Consider the following 24,772-nt stretch of genomic DNA (forward strand, 5'->3'; position numbering starts at 1 on the left):
TTTTCTTTCCTTTTGGTTAGCTGATCTTTTGCTATCACTATCTTTTCTATGCTACCATCATTCCTATGGGGAAATTTATCCTGTCTTAAAGAAGTGCTTGTCTATCCCTATTCCTTTCTCCATCCTCTGCTATTATATGTGGCTCTTTTTCAAGCAGATTTTTCTGCCTTCAACTTATTAACTACATACCGGTTTGTCTTTATTACTGACTAACCTCACCCGCAATCTTCATTAGACTCGCCTTTTTTCCACTTTCAAAATAATTAGTTGCACTAGGATGGAGGAGATGCACAATAATATGAAATACGTTGATCAGTAGCCATCAAAACCCACACAGTCAAAATGAATCCTCTCCTTTGCACTGTTATTGCATGAAGTAGCCCCCGTATATTTAGGCAATTAAGTACACCCAATGACAGTATACCACGAGTAATTGGTCAAAATCGAGTGGTATGCTGCCATTAGGTGTGATTTGTTGCTATTACATCATAACAGTATATTGAAATTCTGGTAGGAATGTCAAAAAAGGCTTTTGGTTCTTGCCAAGAGCATGCGCATGTGCCAACCATGGTATATCGTGAATATCCACCGTTCTTTTCACATCTCAACCAATCAGATTACTGTATTTGCGGTATCGGTGTACTAGTATGATATAATTAAGCAAAAGCACACTCAGTGACAGAATACAGTGAGATGTTGACCAGTTCATGACATATATGTCCGAATGATAGCGAGAGCATATATGAAGTGAACCAGTCAAAACCAAGTGGTATAATACCATTGCTGGGTGTGATTTATTGCTACTATATCCATAACAGTATATCAAAATTCTGAACTGGAATGTCAAAAAAGGATTTTGCCCTTGCCAAGAGTGTGGGCATGTGCCAACTGTGGTTTATCGCAAGTATACCAAGGTCCTTTTCATGTCTCAAGCAATCAAGTTTTGCACCATCAATATAATACTTGTTATATCATACCAGTATACTGATTCCACAAATACAATGATCTGATCAGATCAAGTCATGAAAATAACCATGCTATATTCACAATACAGCATGGTAGAGACATGCAAAGTCTCTCAGCTTGAGAACAATTCCGTTTTTTACATTTCATACTCTACTGTTGTGAAATAATCACAATAAACTACCTCAGCAATGGGTCTGCCACTGGCTTTTGACCTGTTCACTCCATGTATGCACTCCATAGATGCTTGTACAGCTGTTCAAAATCTCGTGGTATGTATACCATTGCCTTGCATGGTTTATTGTTTAATTGTCATGTCTGTGTAATTTTGTAGATGAAAATAGCCTGACGTGCTACCATCCATAGTACCCATAGACAATGAATCAAAACTTGTTTGCTATGAGTTAAAACTGATATATTTACTCATAGGAACTTATGAGCTGTAGTAGTGCATGTCCTCCATTTGTACTTTTGTAAAAACAGTTGCAGTCAATGAACATACCTTCCATGAGATAAAACAACTTGGCCTTGGAAACCATATTCTTTATTAAATTTTGGAATTTTAAATACTGACTGAATTTGCAAGTTTATACCTGTTATGCAAATGATATTGTAAAATATTACTGTAACTGTAATTCCTGGAACCATGTTATATATAGACATTTTACTCTTATAGCGCACGTCAAAATGGACCGCAGACCGACTTTGATAAGCCCCTATCAATTTCCCTCGCAATCTTTCAATATCCCTTGGAAAACACCGAGGTACTTTGGTTAGTGTTACCGATAAACAGGCCAATAAACATACAAGGCGCCTGCTGTGTTACCGCCATTCAATCTCCCATCTATTTTTGGCTCCCTTTCCGGAAGAAACCATTTTGAAGCCCAAAGTGGATGACAAGAAATGAAATAAAGCATGCTATTTTAATACCTGTAATTGTAATATTAATTTCAAACTTGATTTTACAGCACTGGTTTTATATTGTTTCATTCATCTATAGTAATTGCAAAGTATTTCCCGTGTGCAGTAATGTCACATGACCGACTTTAGGCTTACCCAAACTTGAATGGTAATTCCGTGAGCTTGCAAAGAAAACATTCAAATGTCAGTGTGAGAGCACATGGCAATGTCATGGCTTTGTTTCAAGTTCAAGTCAAGTTCCATGGCAAAATCCGAAACATTTACACGGAACGACCTAGCTACAGCCAGCTAGTCTACCTAGTTAAAGAAAATGTCGTTGTTCTACGCGACGCCGATTTTCAGATGCAGTATACAAATGAAGCTAATGAAAAAATTACTCTGGGTAACAGCGACATGGACATGCAGGATTTGTTTCGCTGTTCCGATCCTGTTCCTCACGCAGAGTATCGTCGTGTGCGATTAGAAATATTGGAAAATTCACCTGCCTGTATCAAGCAAAGAAGACCCCGTGGAAATGATACCGATAGTCCATGTTTGGTCACACCCAGAAAAAGTCATCGTTCTAGTACCGAAGGCGATCGGACATTCAACGACGATAATCAAAACTACGCGCCCTTGCCCGAATCGCGACGACAACTATCGTACGAGTCTGTGTTCGAAAGGCAGGACCGCACAGACTGGAAAACTGCGAAAGTGGGTGATCTTACCAAAGAAATAGCGTTGTTGAAAGATGAGAAAATGGCCATGCAACAACAACGCAAAGAAATGGAACGACCGGTAGCTCTCGCCTCACCAATCGGCACGAACAGGCGAAGCACTTGCGCTGTCTGCCACAGAGCTGGTCACCGTGCAACAGGTAATAAAAACAACGAAAGTTGCCTCGTCGGAACGCCATGCAAAGGCTACCTTTACTGCGGCAGGAAAGACAGACACAAACAGGACCACTTAAAATTTGCTAAAGTGGCACGATTGAAAGAAGAGGAGTCAAAGAAAACGAGAGAGATACGAGAGAAAGAGTCACAATTAAAACAACTCGAAGACTTTCAGAGTAAAACTATCTCTGCCTTCTCAATTGCTATCGGGTCTCGGTTAACCCGTGCGTTTCCGGAAGTTTACAATCCAAAGACTCAAAGTGGAAAAGTTGAATTACAACGGGACTTAACTATATTGAGAGAAGCTTACGGTAACAACGTGAACAAAATACCAGTACATGTAGATGTGGCGTCAGATCGTGCGGAATTCTCCAAAATACTAAATGAGAAGAAGAAGAAATTGTATGGTTCAGGAAACACTTCTCAACAAGATAAATGCTCAGCGGCTTCTGCAGAATATATCCGATCGCTGATGTCAGGTAAGCAGTCGCCAAATACCTAAATCAAGACCGGTATATTTTTTCAAGTGCATATTTCACGTTTCGTAGATTACAAAGCAAAGGAGCGGGGTCTTGGGTTTCACTATCATGTCTCATTCGAGTTTGTTTGGTTTCTTTTAATTTCCAGTTTCGCCAATTAAAGTTGAACGCAAGCCTAGGGTTAGGAGTGGTCGTTGGGTCCACACAGTTGACGAGACTAGTACCTCGACCGAGACTGAATCTGAGTACGAATCGCATTATAGACCGAGGAAAAAAATGAAACATAAAAAGAAGCCTCGGAAACAGCTGTATCATTCAGATGAAAATTCTAGTCCCGAGAGGAGAAAAGGCGATGCGCGAGGCCAACACCATCGACAGCACTGGGAGCTAGATGGACGCTTTAAATTGCCGATTGTGCCACAAGTTCATCAATTTTGGATACCCTTCAATCCAACGCGTGACCTTTACGGTAATTTTACATTCCCAGATCGACATGAAGTACCGTATGGACTGCCCAGATCCTTTCCTACCCCGCATTATCCTATGACACAGACGGGACCCATGCTCCAAAATGCAGCAGTCGTGGACAACTCTTTGAATTACGGTGCGTACGATGTAAACGCGGGACTTGGATATTCCCCGAACTTGACTACAATCCCGCAGGGTCGTCTGCCACCAGTAACAGTTGCGTCTGTACCCGTTCAGAACTCGGGTGAAGTGTATACCAGTAACAGTAACCCTCAAAACGTCCAAATGTCTACCAGTACAGACACAAATATAAACGTGTCTGAACTACACCAGCGTGAAAAGAATGAAGACATAGCCCGTAACAACTTAGAGAAACTTCTAGAAGCGGCTAACAAACTTGCGTCGTAATTTTTGAAATTGCCCTCTATTTGCCAAGCTGTTTTTCACGTTTGTTGTTATTTATCTCAATTATGTAATTGGCGTCAATTTTGTGCATTGGGTCGCGTAATTCATGCGGTCTGTCCATTTTTATATTCCGTTAGGTCCGTTGGTTGTTTCGCCTTTCTAGTTTTTGCACCGTCGCATTTATTTGATTATTGAATTACTCGTAGTTTGTTTGACCTTGGTCAGTAGCTCATGTTTGGATGTCTTTTTACAGATTGAGTAAGCTGTACTGGCTTTACCTCATATTTACTTGTTCGTCACACGATATCCATGCTTTGACGACAGTAACTTAATTTTCATATTGTTTATTTCAAAATATACTTTTAACGGAGTTTACTTGGCATTCTGACATCGTGTTCTGCATTACCGGTACTTCTCAAATAGTTTCAGTAGTTCACTGCCAAACTATCATAGTATCAGTGGGTTTATATTTGGAATTTGTGTTTTTTTGCGTTGTTGTTTTTCATGGTTTATCTTACTTACCATTTCACACCTGGGTCAGTTAACATCAAAATAAAACATCAGATCAAGTTTTCAACTCGCCACTCATTCTGAAGTAGATTGTGTATGCGTGTGTTGTGTGTTTTTATTTCTGTAACGGTAGTTCTCTTTCGGAAAAATTGGTGGCCCTTAAAAGGGCCGTTTGTTTTGGAGCATAAGCTCATCGTTAACATGGAAATCCACAATGCTTAAAAAATGCAAGGGACATTTCTGACGTGATGGTACTGATTGCATCAAGCAGTGCCAATTCGGTGTGATTCCAGGAAAATTCGTCGTTTTTCTGTAGGTTGAATTTGATATAACGAAAACACATTTCACAGGTATTGAATTCTGGACTGTAGGGTGGTTGAAATATGAGGCTGATGTTTCTCGCTTGCAACATGGCTCGCAGTACACCTTCAGCTAAACGTCCATGGTGAAACCCGCAATTGTCCATGACAATAACGTCACCAGGATACAGCACTGGTCGTCCATTTTCATCTTCCAAATTCAACGCGTCTTGAAAAAATTGTACCATTTCCATCCCATTTGACGGTCCTTGTATAATATTAAAATGTGACACGCCGAATACTCCGTGCAACAAATTCAGAGTCAAATTGACGTCGGATGTATAACGCTGGATTTCTATAGCTCGTTGTCCAGACGGAGCGTGTGCATAGTTTCTGTTGCCGGTGTTCCGTTTTACTCCAGCCTCATCAAAGAAATGGAATCGATTGACAGGAATTTGGGATGTTAGATCAATAAATCGAATAATTTTATCCATGTTTCGTTCTGTTAACTGTTCCTTTGGCACTTGAGTTATTTTCTTGTACGTGTATTCAAGGTCACGCTTGATGATGCACTGGATCGTTCTTGTCGACGGTAGTGAATCTTCGCCTTCGAATAAAGCGCTCTCTCGTAAATTATTTCTAATTTCGTTGGCTGTCATGGAAGGCTTGTTGGTCTTCAAATACTCAATATATTCGACGACGTGAGGCCCTGATTTGACTCTCGGACGGCCCGAGGACTTTGATGCGTGGACAAGCCCGGTTCTCCGGTATTTGATTACGACATCGTGCACAGTGCTGAGCGGGCGATGCATTTCTGTGGCGATGCTGGTTTGGGAAACACCTGATAGCCATTTTTCTATAATTCTCTTTCTCTGCTGTAGATCCATTGCAAGGCAAATCGAGGGACTTTTTCACTTTTGAAATGTCCAACGGTCTATCGCTCTCTGAACTTTCAAATGGGCCGTTTATAAGTAAATTAATACTTTGATGGGACTCTTGGAATAAACCACTTCCGAAGGGGTAGTACGAATTGCTCTACATGCAAGTACGATGCCTACCGTGCACTACATGTACCGTGATATGATGGATGTGCCGCAGAAGACGTTGCGAAATCGCTGATCAAATTTCATTAGAAGTCGTTTGTCGCAGTCTCGGTACTGAAATTCCCACAGTAAGTTGTATAGAAATACAGTAAATTGTAGCAAACTTACATGGCGAACATGTCAATCAATCTCGCTGTAAAGGTCTGTCGTATCAGATGCTGAAGTGTATCAGACCATTTTATATAGAGGTGAGGTGAGAGTATTCGCATTGAGAAATGTTTGACTACGTTGCTGTTTAGTCTGTAAATTTATATGCGATGTAGATGAACAAGTTCCGCTGAAGACCCTTTCTCTTTTAATCAGCGTGCCGTGAGCCTCGTTGAATGTACGCTGATATCAAACAGCCTTAGCTGTAAACTTGCGCGAAATGGTTTGATCCATGCAGAAGCTTGCATAGGGAGATCGAATGGCGGTAACACAGCAGGCGCCTTGTATGTTTATTGGCCTGTTTATCGGCAACACTATAAACCAAAGTACCTCGGTGTTTTCCAAGGGATATTGAAAGATTGCGAGGGAAATTGATAGGGGCTTATCAAAGTCGGTCTGCGGTCCATTTTGACGTTCGCTGTAACATCATTTCTGGCTCGGTACACATTGTTATGGTAATGCATTTATCAAGTTAATGATCACAAAGACAGTTGTATATGATTGACATCAGTATCACAAAGTATGGTACATAATAAGTCATGCATGATTGAAAGTTTGATGAGGTACATATCTGTATTAATAGCTTGCTGCCTGCGTCAGTGAAGACAAGGCAGTCACTCTGCAAATGAGAATCTACCAAAATTCTTTATCTTAGCCCTGCTGTCAAATTGGAAATGTCCATTATTATTCATCATTTTATGTAAAAATGCAGGTATAATGAGCATTTGAGGAATAATCAATATATTTTTCACTTTTGATCAAAAGTCAATTTCTTCAGAAACCTACTGAGGTTTTGAATTTTGATTGGGGTTAAATTTCAAAAATTTTGTTTTTAGGAAGTTTTTATTCATGCAGATTAGTGAACTTTGAAAAATTCTTTACAAAATGTGTTCCAAATATATTGATATTTCACTTAAGAGGAAAAAGTGATACAGTATTCCGTTTAAGTACCAGTACCGTCATTGACATCTATGCAAAGTAGTTGGTATAAAAATTTGGAAGATATGCACACCATTTTGCCTTTGAAAAGACAAGTTTGGTTTTTGATGAATTAAAAAAGAATAAATAAGAAAGAGCATTCCACAAATTTTGTTCTTTAAAGAGAATGTTAACCTAGGTGATCATTAGACTGAAAGATTCAGTCGTGTACGGGCGCTCCGGCGCACTGCGACCTACGACCCTTTACTACGACTGAAGGCACGCTGTTGAAATCCTGTCCTCCAACAAAATTTTGTTGGAACCAATCATATTACAGGAACGAGTTAATTGACAGTATGTAGGGTGACAAGACCGCCCACGTCGCTCACTCATTATGGTCAAATGTACGTATATAGCCAACGTGATGAATATTCAAATAACACTACCGTGATTTACATATTTGAGAAGTCTGTAATGTCAGTTGTGGGCGGTACTTTTTTCTTTTGAGTTTGCCACGGCCAAGTACAGTGTGCCTTCAGTCGTAGTAAAGGGTCGTAGGTCGCAGTGCGCCGGAGCGCCCGCACACGACTGAATCTTTCAGTCTAGGTGATCATTAGTTACATGCAAAAAGTGTTGATATCACCAGTGAATCATGGCAGGATGACAAATAAATTATTCTCAAACCTTCAACATCAGTATTTAGAATGCATCTCATTATATACTTTCTAGTGGTCATTTGAAGGTCATAATATGATGTCAATCAGCAAAGTAAGAAACAGCCACTTGTGTAAGGCAGTAAAAGAAAGCTAATTTATATTGTACTGAGGACAAACACACAATTTAATTTAACAATCTACATGTATGTCAATATATCCACAGTGATAAAGAACTCTTCACAACATTTGAATGCATATGAATTCATAAAACCTTAATTATTAGTGCTACAGTGTCAAGTTGGTGTACGAGGGTTGGATAAAAAGTTTTGAGCCTAACTGTGAAGGAGTGATGCCAGATCAATGAAGCTTGGTTTGCACTTATTTCAACTCTTCAGATGACTGACTGGTTTATTTTCTGTTTGCTGTGTACTTGACTGCTAATACAAAACTTATTAGGGGAGGCTATCAAAAACAAATGACAAGGAAAGTTGAGAAAAAAGGTGTCTTTTTTCCATCATGACAATGCTCCACCCCATAAGTCAGTCATTACCATGGCAACAGTGCATGACTGCGGCTTCAAACTCGTTCCACACTCACCATACTCTCCTGACCTAGCACGCTCAGACTTCAGTCTTCGGTCTTCCCGAACATGAAGAAACAGTTAGCTGGAAAGTATTTGGAAGCTAGATGATGATAACATCATTTCATTGACTAAAGTAATGAAACCTTCTACAAAGCAGGGATCCAAGCATTGCAGCACCGATGGCAGATGTGTGTGGACTGCAAGGGGGATTATGTTGGAGCATAAATAGCTAGAAACTCATTCCAAGAGGACTTTATAGTATAGGCTCAAAACCTTTCATTCAACCCTCATAAATCTGCTCCTCCCAACGAACTGAAGATCAAATTCCTTGACTATTAATTTTAAAATTTGAAATGATTAAATGCTGCAGTTGGAATTGAGTCAATTCCATTAACCCCACTACAAAAAAGTTGAATTTTTATAATCTTACCTCTTTGCTTTTTTGTGTTTCCCCATGATACAGAGTGGAGACAAACCATAAAAGTAAATCAGACAAAATGTCACCATTAAGGCTATACCCAAACTATCAATAAAAATTATCCTGTTGCTAATAGAGCTACATTTATCCTTATGGAAAAGTTAAATATTGATTTTCAGGAACAGGAGGTGCTTGCATTATGTCTTTATGGGTCAGTCATTCCAAATAATGATTCATCATATTATTATGTGTAGCTGCCTTTTCTGACAAAACCAGAACCTTTAGATTTTGAGAATTTGTGGGTGGTGAAACTGAATAATATGTCTCAATGTGGCATTGTTTACTCATGGTCAACATCAGAAACCATCAGGGCTGCTGGCTTTCTAGTCTTATGTACAAGTTTATGTAAACCCTGTCTCTGCTTACCTCACTTATTGATGTGTCCCAGGAACTAGTGCATACATATAGTTCTTTTTTAATGTCCATATTCTTTGCATTCAGCTAGTCTGTAACCTTGACCTAATGAAGAAAATAGAGTATGTAAAAGTATTGGTATTACACAGACTCATGGGCTAAGCAATTGTAGTAATTATACACAACAATATAGTGCTTTTATTTTCCAAATATGTCATGTGACAAGAAAATAGTTCACAAATATCATTTAGTCATTGGCCTGTTGCATGAATTCATACCCAGAAAAGACCACGCCCTACCAGAAATACATGTACTTCCTGAGGCAGTTGTTTAATGCAATTGCATTGCAGGATTAACATGGCCTTCATGGATAATATCAACAGTGTTCTGTTCTAGTGAAAATAAAAAATGTCTCTGAAGCACAGTTTATGGTGATTGAAGGTGCATTTATGATGTTAGACTTTAATTTGTGGGATTTCAAATGAGAAATATTTGCGTTACATTTTAAAAACCATTAGCCATTTTGGCACATTTTCACCCAAATTCAATCAGCCAACTTGAAAACTGATTAAGTATCAGTTTTACGTCTTGGTTATCAACTTGTTTCAATTGTGGTACTGAATGGAGACCTTGGCAAAGGTTTGTTGTCAGCATCCTTCAGTAACACATATATGCAGTGTTCTTTTTGAGAAAACTTCTGTAGGGAGCAGGGAGATGGGCAACCAGTGGTATTTATAACAAGTCATTGAAAATGACATTGTCCCTGCATGTAATTGGGAAATTGTCATTTGATATGACTAAATTTAACTGGATATGATGCACATGAAACAAGTCATTGTCGATGGCATAGTTCCCACTTGTTAATGGATCATTTGACTACATGTCCTTGAAGGAGAGTCCTCCCTTACCGAAAATTATTTCTACTGCAAATTTGCCGTAAGTTTGCTGCAAATATGCAGCAAGCATATAGGGTAGCTTGCAGGAAGGAGTTGCAGAAGTTTGCAGCTAGCTGTGACCCTTCCGCAAACCCGTAAATCAGTTTGCAGCAAATTTGCAGTAAACGACTAAGTTGCTGCAAATTTGCAGCAAATCAGGTTATTGCTGCAAATATGCAGCAACACATGATTGACTTATTGCCCACTATTTCATTACCAGGGAGTACACACTGTGTATCATTGCACTTCGTGACTGGTCATATATAAGCAACACAAAATTGATCTTTCATGTATATTTTATACTCATTTATTTTCATAACAGACAATCCACTTTTTAAATTATAATAACTGGTAGATAATGGACAGCTTCAGTTAAGCTGGGGAAAGTAACATAACTCCGCAGCATTGCATGGATATAACATCTATAGTAGCTATGCTGAGCCAACACTAGAGGGTGCAATTCCCTGACCTTCGGATCATAACAACAATTTGCCAGCAGTGTATTTTTGGAAAATGAGAATGTTGCATACCCTCTACAGATGTGACCCATGTATATCCATGAAGACAATTACAAAAGAAGTCTTAGTACCGGTATATCTGTCTTAGTCAGCCTACAAAATCCATATGTAATGAGCTCTCATGACCAAAACTGATTTTCATAGAAATAGCTTAGCATAGCTCTCTATAGTTTACCGTAGTGACATTATGTAATAAGAGTACCCTTTGACAATTCGGTTGGGTAAATCATGGTTGGATCAAAAACTGAATTTTTAGGAAAACAAATTTTTAAAACAGGGACTTGCAAGTTACACCCTGTATATTCTGCGAATGATACCAAAAAACTGTTTCGAACAAAATGTGCGTCTGATGATGGTCTGTAAGGACATGTCATAGACATTTGTTACTGCAAATCTGTACCTAAAAAAATATTGAATGATGAGAACTTTTCATTGTAGAAACAGACAAGTAAATGTCATAATTGCATTCAATGTTTGGTATAAGCAAGGACCCGCTACAACCTCCAAGCAGCAGAGTACACAGGACGCTATAGCTTTCCCACAATCCCATTTGATTTGTACCAATGCATACCGGTATACGGATTGGGGTCGCTAGAGGGCGCTGTGATGAATCTGGGAAATCAGACTGCCGCGCTTTGACAACATCTGTAGGGGCATGACCCAAACCATCCTCGATCAAGTAACAATTTTCATAAAGTGCAATTTCTGCCGATTTTCATGGTTTTTTTTCAGATTTCTTTTCAGTGAAGCCATTGTTTAGCAATTAATCAGAACATTTTGGACCAAAAAGCTGTAAATTTTGCTGTTTTTAGCCTACTTCTTTGACATTTTCACTCCTACCCCGTCGAAAGGAGTACAAGGCCATTTCTTGGAAGTCAACGGTAAAAGGTACGTTGAGATTATCGTGATTTTGTCCATTTTTTCTATCAAAAATATGAATTTTAGAAAAAAGCAAGGATTTCCTTAATTTTTGGCGCCTTTAATTCTTGTGAACTGGGATGGTCATGAATTTTTGAGAACGTACTTTTGTTAAGCAACTCGACAGCTTTGCAATGGTATGCCGATCGCCCATATTCACCCGATGAATGTAGGAGGAGTAGGAATTTGACTATGAGCATGTAAAAACTACTGTTATTTTCTAAGTTTTACGTCGGTAATTAGCCTGTACAAAGGCAGGCTAGGCAGGTAGGCTACTGACATAGTAGCTTTTGACAACGGAATATTCCTGGTTACGTTAGTTCATGCAGTATCTACTTCCAGCAGTGCAGTGTACTGCATCTGTGACTGACCATGGCATGGCCAATGTACTTGTCTGTGTCTGTCAGGTGTCAGCATTTTACTTTCAGATTAAAAGGTTTAGGAAAAACATAAAGACGACACATGTTTTAAAAGATGCAGTGCAGTGTATCAGAATGCAAGATGCATACTGTGTCTGGCCATCTAAATACATGCTAACATGCTTTGCAGGACAACCTTTCTGAACAAATGTAAATAAACATGTTTTTATTGTTGTTTGTTTGTTTGTTTATTATTTATCAATCTATTGTTTATTTATGACTTAACACAATGCCGTCAATAGAATATTTCACATAGTATTGTTTATTGATTTTTATTTTTATTGATTTTTTTTGTTTATTTATTTTTTTAAATGTACAAGAATGTTCATGTTCTATGCATATGCAGTCATTATAAGTTCAAAATTTCACAGGAGAAGCAGCCAAAATTTAAGGATCAGTTCTGTACAACTATCTGATTAAAATAGTCTTTGCCCAGTGCCCCCCACCCAGGTGACGCCTGATATCCATTTTCATTCGTTGATGGGACATTTCTATTCCTGAGCTGCTGTGTATATATATTCCCTTATCTCTTTTCAGGAGTTGGTGTCCATGTGCAGCTACAGTATGCATATAATAGGTGAGTGATATGTGAGGTAACTCACAAATTATCCTTTTGACCCAGTTGACAGCATTGGAATGAAATGTTGAAATTAAAGAATCAAAATCTATGATATTTGTATTGTACTGATTGTTGATTAGTTTGAAAGTGCTTGCATCAAATTGTGTAATTGCCATAATGCTATTTAAAAGTCTACATTCCCTTATCAAAGATATGATTGTGCTTGCATATTTTGAATCGGTTAGAATTTTATTGCATCCACTGAGGACATCATTGTCCATCATGCGTGTATATGCACCACCTTCGTAACCGCCCCCATATTTTTTGACAATGCCTTTTGTTCTTAAGAATGCTTTCAGTTGACAAACTCTACTGGTGGGATTTTCAGAGATATAAGCATTCTCAATGGATGAGAGGCTGTCTTGAATGGCTTTGCTTTGTTTGTTCTTTGATAGTCTGTTTTGTTCACTCTCCTTACTTCCACAGACCTTTCCTTCACTGTCTTTTTAAGGAGGGGAATATTTTAAAAGTGTATTCATGTGATTTATCAAAACTGTATATTTTTCTGTTGTATGGTTTTCAATCATTTTTGCCATTGTGTGTCTGTGATATGCAATTAAGTCACCTGCTTCACCTACTTTATTAATTTCTTCATCTATACTTTCATATTTTCTTGAAATCATCATCAGTTTGTCTCTATTTTTGACTTTGACACTCAGATTTTCTGGTTCTTTGCCATTGAGGATGCTCTCAATAGATTTTACAATACTGAGCTTTTCCTGTTCTAATTTTGCTTCACTGTCCCTCTGTTTTTGTTCCAGGTCTTTTTTATGGAGTTTCCCATGGACATTTTGCAGATGCCTGTTGATACTTGGCCTCGTCGCATATTGCACACTGCACATTGAACATTTGTGTGTTGCTTTATTATTTACAATTAAAGATTCAATATTTGACTCAATACTGTCTGAAATATTAATGTCCATGTCTGTTGTCTCATTTATTGTGAAATCAAAACCGTCAACGGCTGCTTCAAGTTTCCTGTTGACTTTTGTCATGTCGTCCATTTGTGTTGCTGTAAACAGTTTTGTTTCATGATTTACACCATGGACTTCCACCTTCAGGTCAAATTTTAAGTTTACTTTCATATTGTTTTATCTCACTCTGTGCAGATCCTGGTAGCTTGGCAAATTTTTGTACAAACTCTAGCTGCTTATCAATTTTTTCTGCCTCAACAAAGAGCTCATCTATAAGTTTTCCAATATTTCGCAATTTGGCATGAAGGTGGTCCATGGTGTAATCATTGATTGGAATCTATGCCATTAAAGGATGACTGGTCTGACCAAAGCTGTTAGTCTCTGCCCACTCAGTCATCTTTTCAAGGGTAACTGTCATTTACCATTCATGATGTGAATTATGACATTGCTCCACAGATGTCAAACACAAATTACAAAAATATTTGGTACTTTTCGTTGCAAAACAAATTCTTGTACTTTTCGTCACCCTCTAATTTTCGTCGATATACCACCCCTCTAATTGTATTTTTGGCCCAGCCCTCAGTCAGATTAAAAATAGGAAGTATGTCCTGTTGTATCAGTGTGTCGCTTTCAGGTGCGTTGATGATGGCATAGGGGATACGGCTGGCATCAGACTGGGGATTTGGGTCTCGCCACACCTCGGCACCATTAAACTTAATTACCCGAATTGCCCAACTTATTGCGAAAACTTTAAAATTTTGAGAAATCCCTTTGAAATCCTGAAAAGTATCGCCTCCCTCCCCAACAATCACTTCAAGTTTTTTACGTTCACACTCATCTTCAATGTTGGAATCTAATTTATTTACAAATTAAATGTTGCCAAATTAACCCCTCAAGATCCTTTATGTACCAACCCTTTTTATTCTTGCTCTCAGTTTCTTCTACCATCTCATGAAAACGTCTTAAATTACTCCGCAAGGCACCCAGTCTTGGAATTCTGGAGACATTATTTGGTGTCCTGATAGACTTTGTCAAGCCCATCATAGTCGGCTTCTGACAACCCCCCCATCTAAATGAATAAAGATGTGTTCAGCCTCCTTGTCATACCATAATGCTATATTGTCAATATCCTCATTACCGTGCTGCTCATCATTATCTAGTGGTAGCAGGGTATTAGTTAAAGCAGTTTGAATAGGTTGAGGGAGAATATCTAGAGAAAGGCCTTCTTTAAGAAAATCAAGTGTTAAAATAGATTTTGCAAACGTTTTGTCCCTTTTCATTCGTAATTGCCACAGGGTGGACTCGTCATTTCCTGATATTTTTCCCCAATAATCTGATGTTGCCGCAAAATTTTATTTATATAGGCCCTCCCGCCCATCAATTTTTTAGAAATGGCTGATCGATCTGAACTAAATAGAACCGAGACAGCGGCATCAACATACTCCATGTCTGCACCTGACTGACGTTTCACGTTTTCCACAAGTTTTCTTATGACCTGGCGAACCTTACCAAACCCCTTTTCAACTATAAACGCAGGACATCGATTAAGTTCGTTTGCAAGTGCGGATCGGGCTTTCATTAATTTGACCTTGTAGAACACTCGACTCTGTTGAAAATTGTCCGGCTCATTGCCGCTGCCCAAACTGTGATCTCGAACCATTCCCCTAACAAACAAGTCACTTGTCCCGATAGCGTAAAATCGGCTGCAAACTATTCGTAGGTTACAGAAGTTTTTCCCTTTTATAAACTGAACATGATCATCATCACCTTTATTAAAAAAATAACAATACTGAAAAATTTCGGTTAAAACCTCCGATGGTAAGTCAACAATTGAACAAGTTCACACAGGCTGTGCAACATCAGTGCCGATCTGCGGCGGCCGCATGCCAACATCGTGTTCGCCTGATGATTGAAATCGTCCCGGTTGCTCTTGGGCTTTTTCAACACTCGATCTCCACGCCTTTTGCGCCTGTTTCGCCCGCTTTGATGGCCTAGGCATATTTGACTTATTTATATTTAGAAAATATCACAGAATGAGCGTTAAAAAACACAACGATGTCTGAAAGTATGTTTCCAGAGAGCCGATCGGCTGAGCCACTCCGTGTACATGCAGTGTCTGAGTGTAACTGAGCGTTGGACGTCAACTTGCGCAGTTGGTGAGAAAAGAATGAGTTCTGTGCATTTCGATCTGCATTATCGCATTGAATTGTGGGAAATTTTTCGTACCGTGGAGTAGTGGCTGTGCTCCAAGCTATAAAGCTGAATATCCCATCAATAGTATACGGTACATACAATGCACTGTAAGCTTACAGTCTGTGTCCCATCGATGTTGCTAACAAAATCTCTTCTGCCTTCTGATGACATGGATTGAGGTAAAAGGCTTTTGTCCATGTTTTCAGCGTTAAAGTTATATTGCCGATCACAAATTTGAGGTTTAGGATTACTCTCCATCCCAAGTCGCTGTACGATAATTCAATGCGCTACTTCGCCAACGTCCAACATGTCTGGTGTATCCAGCTAGCTATGAGCAGCCGACATGTTTTACACTCTCAGGTCATTCTTACTCTGCTTTTAGTCTTTCTATGATAAAAATAACCATTTTCTTTAAACTAATAAATTAAATGTCATATTAAGTATGAAATATAACACATTGGTGCAGATGTAAAGTCAATTTCAGCGTTTAAAAACGGGACTACATTTATTAATCATGTAATGATTTATAGATCGCACTTCCGTTAACGTCATTCAAGGCTTGATCGGCACGAAGTTAGATTTTAGTACCATCTGCTGTAGTCTCGTGATCAGGGAGTTACAGTGGAATTCGTTCGAGTGTCCGGTTTGCCTTGCAGAGCTTGACGAGTCTACATGTTGCATATCATTAGAAAAGTAACATTTGCAACAAATTGAGTCTGTGGTGTTAGATTACAGCGCGTTTCCCATACACTGTCTAGTCTACAATCACGACAGTCGTTTCAGCATGCCAATCACAATAAGCTTTACACTGCACTACATACACATCACCGAAGTTTTCTTTTAGTTGTTTATTTTAATTTGGGAAGACACAAGTAAATTCTTTTCAAAATAAACTTTTCTCCTCTCGATGTCAGTAATCATGACAACGGTCCCTTTAGCATAGTCTGTAGCAGGTCCAGCGCAGTATACTCTATCAACAAGTATGACACAATACAATATTATCAACCAGAAAATTCTTAACACTCCTGCCTGCTTTCTCTTTTGTCTCAGTTCAACGAAACTTTCTTACTGGACACTTCTCTCAAATACATGACACAGCTACAAAATAGACTAGAAGAAAAGTGTCGATTTTACACATGCAGGAGCAATTCTCAACCAGCACAGTAAGCTTACATTTTGTGCCGTTAAATAACACATCCAGTGTTTCTAAAATAGTTCGCGGTATTCGGCACGTAATTTCCTGGACGGCATCATACACGGCAACGGGTAAGTTAGCATGGAGAAGACTGCAATATCTCTCTGCCTTCAAAATTTTCTTCACCTTGCTTAAGCAATGTTCAACTGAACGCCTCTGAGTCAGTCCGGTTGATGTTGAGGACTATCTTCGAGATATAGATCCGACACTCGAAAAATATGTCAGTGAGTTTCGTCAGAGTTGTATTTCCCGAAACAAAGTACATGTAAATACCTGAAAGAAACCTTGGTGATGAGTAGTGCAGTGTCAAGCCTGTTGTGAGTGGCATGCTGAAACGACTGTCGTGATTGTAGACTAAACGGTATATGGGAAACGCGTTGTAATCTAACACCAAAGACTCAATTTGTTGCAAATGTTTACTTTTCTAATGATTATATGCAACATGTAGACTCGTCGAGCTCTGCAAGGCAAACCGGACACTCGATCGAATTCCACTGTATCTAGTGGACAATTTTGTGATCTTACAATAGAATCGCCAGCCAAATGATATCAGTGTTGCAAAAATGTGTATACAGTACCAGGGACAGGCGGAGTTCTAAATTTGTGAAGCGAGTGGCAGTAAAGATGCCGACTATATTTTCTAAGTACGGACAGCACGGAGAGACCTGCAACCGGGAATCGTCCAGTGTCTGCGAGCCGTTCACACATGTAAGTCAATGTACCATTCGTCTGTACATCGCTAAATGCTCTGTAATTCGCTGTATTGCTATGTTTACCTACAGATAAATTTTCGTTGAGTACTGATTCATGCTGAATTCACTTTTGTTTCACAACAGTTACTTACAGTAAAATGCTGAGATTTTTGCAGATTGTAGCCGTCGTGTGGAGTTGTCCGCTGTCGGACATTTCAATCATTATTAATTTAATTTCGATCATGAATATTTAAGCTTTTTTCTGCTTCAATTTTTCAACTTGATTTTGTCTCATTTTCAAATAATTATCGATTTCTTTCATGAAATTTACAATGTTTGATCAAACAGTAAAAGACTTACACTCTTCCCTGAACGATTATATTTTTCAGAATCCATTGCTGGTACACTAAAGGGACAAGAAATTCAGAGAACAGAAAGCCAAATCGCAGCCTTTGACAGTAATGTAAATGTTACATGAAACTTCTCAAGCCATACGAAAATCTCTTGAAGACACTTATGTGGCATGAAATGAACATGGCATATAAAATAAATTGTACCACAATTGAATTTAACCTTTTTTTCTCTGTTGTATTTTTATTACTAAGGCCAGAGAAAAAAATCTTGTTCATCGGATTTTTTGGACCAAGTCCCTGGAGCGGCGAGCGAAAATTTTTTTTTTTTTTTAGGCCGAAGGTAAACGCGGTCCTCTGGCATTTTTGCACAGATGCAGACAAGGCAAGATAATTGTTTCCCTTTTTACCAGAAATATCTCAGACAAGAAACACTGATACTGGTAACTGAATTCAATAAGTACTATATTTCCCAACAATAACATAAGCCATTACATTCACAGTTAGTGTTTGCACAACATATTCTGAGTATTCTTGACCGCAGACATCCGGGAACTTGCGGTTTTTTACGTCATTTTTGCGTCACACTGCCGTGAGAACAGAATATTGAAGTGTGAATTTTTCAACCTTTACACCAGTATTCAAAGTTTCAACATTATGTCAATGATAAACACTAAGTTCTGTCCTTTGTCACATAATTTCTGCATTGTTCACTGTCCTGTATAACCAAATCCCAATTCACCTCACTCGCTAGCAATAGGTGAAAGTGACGTCACTCCGGGGTCAAGAATTTCAACATTCTCTCAGAATAAAACTGAAATGTACAGCAAATTACTGAAATCCAACAATTCAGTATTGTCCTTTAATATTGTCATGGGAGCTATGGCCAGTAGTTGGTAAAAATGCACGTTTCACATTGTTGAAGCTATCGTGCTATGGGGAGTTGTATGCCATTGTACATTATAGAACCCAAACGTGTAAGGCAAACGTGCATGACTAAACACTGTAAAAGTCTGCACGTTAGACATTTTAGACACGTTAGGTCCGTACACGTTAGGTTTGCACGATACACGATAGGTCAGCATGATTGGCATGGTAGATTTTGACCGATGTTGAAAACCTAAAATGACATACACGTTAGACATTTTAGACACGTTAGGTCCGTACACGTAAGGTCTGCACGATACACGATAGGTGTGCATGATTGGCATGATAGAAATTGGAGTCATGTGGAGAACCTAAAATGACATACACGTTAGACATTTTAGACACGTTAGGTCCGTACACGTTAGGTTTGCACGATACACGATAGGTTTGCACGATTGGCATGATAAATTTTGACTCATGTGGAGAACCTAAAATGACATGCACATTAGACATTTTAGACACGTTAGGTGTGTACACGTTAGGTTTGCACGATACACGATAGGTTTGCACGATTGGCATGATAGATTTTGACCCATGTTTAGAACCTAAAATGACATGCACGTTAGACATTTTAGACACATTAGGTCCGTACACGTAAGGTCTGCACGATACACGTAAGGTCTGCACGATTGGCATGATAGATTTTGACTAATGTGGAGAACCTAAAATGACATGCACGTTAGACATTTTAGACACGTTATGTCCGTACACATAAGGTCTGCACGATACACGATAGGATTGCATGATTGGCATGATAGAAATTGGAGTCATGTGGAGAACCTAAAATGACATACACGTTAGACATTTTAGACACGTTAGGTCCGTACACGTTAGGTTTGCAAGATACACAATAGGTTTGCATGATTGGCATGATAGATTTTGACCCATGTTTAGAACCTAAAATGACATGCACGTTAGACATTTTAGACACGTTATGTCCGTACACGTAAGGTCTGCACGATACACGATAGGATTGCATGATTGGCATGATAGAAATTGGAGTCATGTGGAGAACCTAAAATGACATGCACGTTAGACATTTTAGACACGTTAGGTGCGTACACGTTAGGTCTGCACGATACAAGATAGGTCTGCACGATTGGCATGATAGAGGTAGACCTTACCGTGTTTGTAGGCCATCACGTGAATCTTGAGAAATATCGTATAACGTGCCGACCTAAGATTCACGGAGCTAACGTGTCTAAAATGTCTAACGTGTATGTCATTTTAGGTTGTCCACGAGTCAAAATCTATCATGGCAATCATGCAAAGCTATCGTGTATCGTGCAAACCTAACGAGTACGGATCTAACGTGTCTAAAATGTCTAACAAGTATGTCATTTTAGGGTCTCCAGATAAGTTGAATGGTACAGTCATGATATACACGTTAGACATTTTAGACACGTTAGGTCCGTACACGTTAGGTTTGCAAGATACACGATAGGTTTGCACGATTGGCATGATAGATTTTGACCCATGTCGAGAACCTAAAATGACATGCACGTTAGACATTTTAGACACGTTAGGTCCGTACACGTTAGGTTTGCACGATACACGATAGGTTTGCACGATTGGCATGATAGATTTTGACCCATGTCGAGAACCTAAAATGACATACACGTTAGACATTTAGACACGTTAGGTGCGTACACGTTAGGTTTGCACGATACACGATAGGTTTGCACGATTGGCATGATAGATTTTGACCCATGTCGAGAACCTAAAATGACATGCACGTTAGACATTTTAGACACGTTAGGTGCGTACACGTTAGGTCGGCACGTTACACGATAGGTTTGCACGATTGGCATGATAGAGTTAGACCTTACCGTGTTTGTAGGCCATCACGTGAATCTTGAGACATATCGTATAACGTGCCGACCTAAGATTTACGGAGCTAACGTGTCTAAAATGTCTAACGTGTATGTCATTTTAGGTTGTCCAAGAGTCAAAATCTATCATGCCAATCGTGCAAATTTATCGTGTAACGTGCTGACCCAACGTGTACGGACCTAACGTGTCTAAAATGTCTAACGTATATGTCCAGATAAGTCGAATGGTACCATATGTCAATCGTGAAGTCATGATATACACGTTAGACACTTTAGACACGATAGGTGCATCCATGTTTGGGGTGCACGATACACGGTAGGTTTGCACGATTGGCATGATAGAATAGGACTTATTTGTACGCCCTAAAATGCAATACATGTTAGCCATAGGTTCTTTAACGTTAGGTCTGCACGAGACACGATAGGTTTGCACGTTTGGCATTTTAGGCACGTTAGTTCCAACCTGGCACACACGTTAGACATTTTAGAAACGATAGGTGCGGATATGTTGGGTCTGCACGATACACGATAGGTTTGCAAGTTTGGCTTTTTTGGTCACGTTAGTTCGGCTGTTAGTTCCGACCTAACATGTCAAACATGCACTACTAAAATGTAAAAATGTCTAAAATGAAAAAATCCCGACTTCTGGCCATGGATGTGTCATGGTGGGACCTAGCATCTGAGTTTTTTCATTTTACTTTGGCCCCATGTTTTGGCCTCTTTACCACTGTCTCTACACATTTTACACGATGGTCTAACAACACTGTACTGTGATCGGAGTGAAGTTATATAGTCATCTTTCAGATCGTACTTTAACATCGACGCAACCATGTGTTTTGTCATTGCCGTAAATTTTTATACTTTCGATGCAATTTTCATTCAATCGGACGCACCGTCCATCTGCTGTCACGATCTTGTTGAATAAATCGCCAAACGTAATATCAGGACAAACACTGAATAGCATCTTTGGAACTAACTGTTGGCCATCACGTCGAATGTTGGCGATCAAATTAATACTCACGATGTGACAATTACTAACCTTTACAAAACGAGGACATTTCTGGCCAAATCGACCCACTTTGCGTCGTGATTCGCCAAATTCAGACGTCACAACAACGTGTTGGCGGTCAACTACGTCGGAAGTCTCATTCAAAATCCCGTGCCCGCGAAAACCCGACAAAGTGTAGGGCGCCACCAGCGGCAGTACTAAAAATATTTGTAATGCGGAAGTAAGAATTTGCCGCGATCAAAAAAAAAAAATTTCCAAATACGCCAAAGTAGAAGCGGCGATTCCGATGAACAATTTATTTTTTCTTCCTGGCCTAATTACTTTATTTGTGCTGACCATTGTTTCTTGTGAAACTGGTATTTCAGAGATTAGTTGGATAAAACACATCTTGTGCTGTCAACAGTCTGCCTTAAGATTTGTAAGATTTTTATTCTCAACCATGTCACTGACATTGGCCATGTCTACACAAGTGATTCTACAACTTCTGTGTACACATCTTAACTGAACTTATATTTTTGGAGAAGATAAAAATTTTGAAACTTGTGGTACAATACAAGAAATTTTGCTGTCACTTAATTGTGTTGCTTCTTTGGTTTTCAGTATCTCTTGTCTATTATAATGTATTTAGTTTTCTTATGCAGACAGACATCGCTAAACCATATGCTCACGTGTGTGAACACGTGAGCAAAAAACGTACACACGTGTCCATAAGCTTAGACCGTACAGAAAAATCTTGCCGGGTAGACACGAAAAATAAGTTCACGTTCCATACCAAAAAATTCTCCAATAAACACAAATCCTGACATGTTAGATAAGTCAACACTTCCCCAATTGTAAGAAACAAAGATTTAATCTGTATTTTGTCTGTCACGCAAAATTTGAGACAAAATCGGAGCTCAAGCACACCAGTGCTGACTTTGTTTTGGTACTGATTTAAAACCTTAAGAAACACAGAATCTTGGAAATGTTACATGTGTATACACTCCCATAGTATAAGAAAGAACTTAACTGTTTTTTATAGTCAGGCAAAATGCTGCGAGCAACAGACAAAAAATGATAATTGGCGAGAATCTAAATTAAGATATACAAGCATTATTAGTAAACACGGTTAATTAAGTTTGTCAGCATTGATAATATACAGCTTTTCTGATATGCTACACATTATCAATGCTGACAAATCTAATGATCTGAGTTGGTCTCATAGTGTTGTCATCTGAACAAATATTATTTATCGAATTTCAACACCACCTAGAACTTACAACAATGGTTCAACCTTGTAAATGGCATATGTCCTGAGGGTAAAAGTTGTCTGATAATTGCAAGATGCATGAAACATGATGCAGATGTAATTACTTTCAGCTAAAGTCATGCATGGGGGGTTGGGGTGGTGTCATGAAAAAAAGCTGATCAAACATCCCCCCCCCCACTGTTTTCTCTTCAGACAATTGCAGGAAATAGTGGTGAACTTATCAGGTCAGATTAATGCGACAGTCAATGTCAACCCCCACCCTCCCCACCTTGGGGCATAGTGGGGGATTTGGAAATTAATCTTATGAAATTTGTCAATTGCCTCACCCCCTCAGGCTTAGTTTCATGGCAAACACAGTCTAATCCCTTCATTTGTCCCGTATCGCCCAAGGTGGGGGTCCCTCTGGGATTACATTGACTGCTGCATAAGTCAAAACAAAACCACCGATCCACAAATACCTGGAGACGGAGTTGATTAAAATGTAATCAAGAAATCTTTGACCACATCGGTTTCAGTGTGGTACCAATCGATACTGTTGTTCTTATCAGGTTTTCGATACACTAACGCATTTGGTTGTAATGGGGGAGGCTCTTTGACTTTCCTCGCGCCCTTGCCCATGTCATACACATTAATGATCTGACAACAGAGATAACAGGTAACACGAAAACGCAGACCTGAATAACACTGCACCGAACAGCTCAAGGACTGAACTGTACTCTGTCCCTCTCTGGGTCAACAATGTTCATATCGAAATCGACGAAGAGCATGGTACGCAGCACGGTGCAACACTTTTGACACCGATGATGTTGCAGGTATTTAATTTGAGGTCGTCACCTTAAACTTTACAGGGTATATACAAAAGCAGCAATGACTTTGTTATGACCTTGGCTGGACACCCGGTACAAATGAAGAATGACTATGCATCGGCGACAATGCAAATGCATTTTATGGACTTCTGATTTTACGGGCAATTGGCAGGCCTGGGCAATTGGCGTGTTGGTGTAACATGATGTCGCTACTTTCCAATGTTTGTATCGTGTCAAAATTGCTGAATACATTTACTATTTGTAGGTGCTTACCGGGAATAATCCATGAACGAACGCGTCTTGAGTACATTACAAACATAGATATTAGTAATGTGCTTAAATTCCCTGGAAGAATCGTCGGTCATCCTTTCGACTAGTGTACATGCACAGCGCCATACTTGGATCTTTTCGTACTTCGCGGGGTAGTGGTCTCATGTTAACGTCACGAAATCTGTGCGAATCTCCCGAGAAAATAACGCACAAATCACGTGTTATCCTAGCGCCCCCTCCCGGTCGTTGTCGCACAATTTACGTACTTTGCAATCGCCCTCCGAGTACATCAACATGCGCACCTATCTCCGTGTGCTGGCGTATGGTGGCCTGGAGTTGTCACTGATAAAAATACGTCTAAATTATTATTGTATTTTGTTTTTGTGTCAAATATTATTTAAAAAGCGATTTTTAACAAACGAATTCGTGCATAATAAATGATATCGAAACAAAAACGAAAAAATAAGTCAAAATAAATTTGAAAAAAATAATTTGTTGTTTCTTGAAAAGGAAAAAATCAAACATTAGACATTAAAAACAAAAATTGTTTGTTTTATGATTTTATTTTGATTAAAAAAGCAGGAACATTTCATTTGAAACATTTTTTAAGAAACAAAGAAATAAAATCGTAATTGAAATGAAAATATGATAAAGTGAAATTAAAATGAAAAACATTTCACGTGAAATAAAGAAATTAAATGTTAAATAAAAAAAATTAAAGTAAAATTGAAAATAAAAATTCAAAGTAAAATGAAAATAAAAGTAAATCA

General features: G+C 38.9%; 2 protein-coding genes across 2 annotated transcripts in view; one reads left to right on the top strand and one right to left on the bottom strand.

The window, feature by feature from the left end:
• LOC139137760 (uncharacterized) overlaps nt 1-24,246 on the bottom strand; it is a 64,681-nt gene extending 40,435 nt beyond the window's left edge. The window contains exons 1-2 of the mRNA XM_070706025.1: nt 24,006-24,246; nt 9,169-9,261 (exon numbers count right to left, since the gene is read on the bottom strand). Of these exons, the coding sequence (XP_070562126.1) occupies nt 9,169-9,228 (60 nt within the window). The 5' untranslated portion in view covers nt 9,229-9,261; nt 24,006-24,246. The remainder of the gene's footprint in view (nt 1-9,168; nt 9,262-24,005) is intronic.
• Nucleotides 2,037-4,846, top strand: LOC139136598 (uncharacterized). The gene is made up of 2 exons (XM_070704357.1): nt 2,037-3,235; nt 3,384-4,846. Exons 1-2 carry the CDS (start codon nt 2,095-2,097, stop codon nt 4,109-4,111), a joined length of 1,869 nt encoding a protein of 622 aa, XP_070560458.1. The 5' UTR covers nt 2,037-2,094; the 3' UTR covers nt 4,112-4,846.
• Nucleotides 24,247-24,772: the final 526 nt, after the last annotated feature.

This window comes from Ptychodera flava, chromosome 7 (genome assembly GCF_041260155.1).
Source record: "Ptychodera flava strain L36383 chromosome 7, AS_Pfla_20210202, whole genome shotgun sequence".
Lineage (NCBI taxonomy): Eukaryota > Metazoa > Hemichordata > Enteropneusta > Ptychoderidae > Ptychodera > Ptychodera flava.

Excerpts from the sequence above, each read along its gene's own strand:
- LOC139136598 (XM_070704357.1), top strand. The coding sequence starts at position 2,095 with ATGGCTTTGTTTCAAGTTCAAGTCAAGTTCCATGGCAAAATCCGAAAC. Across the intron at positions 3,236-3,383 it reads TATCCGATCGCTGATGTCAG|TTTCGCCAATTAAAGTTGAA; the intron begins GTAAGCAGTCGC and ends TTTAATTTCCAG.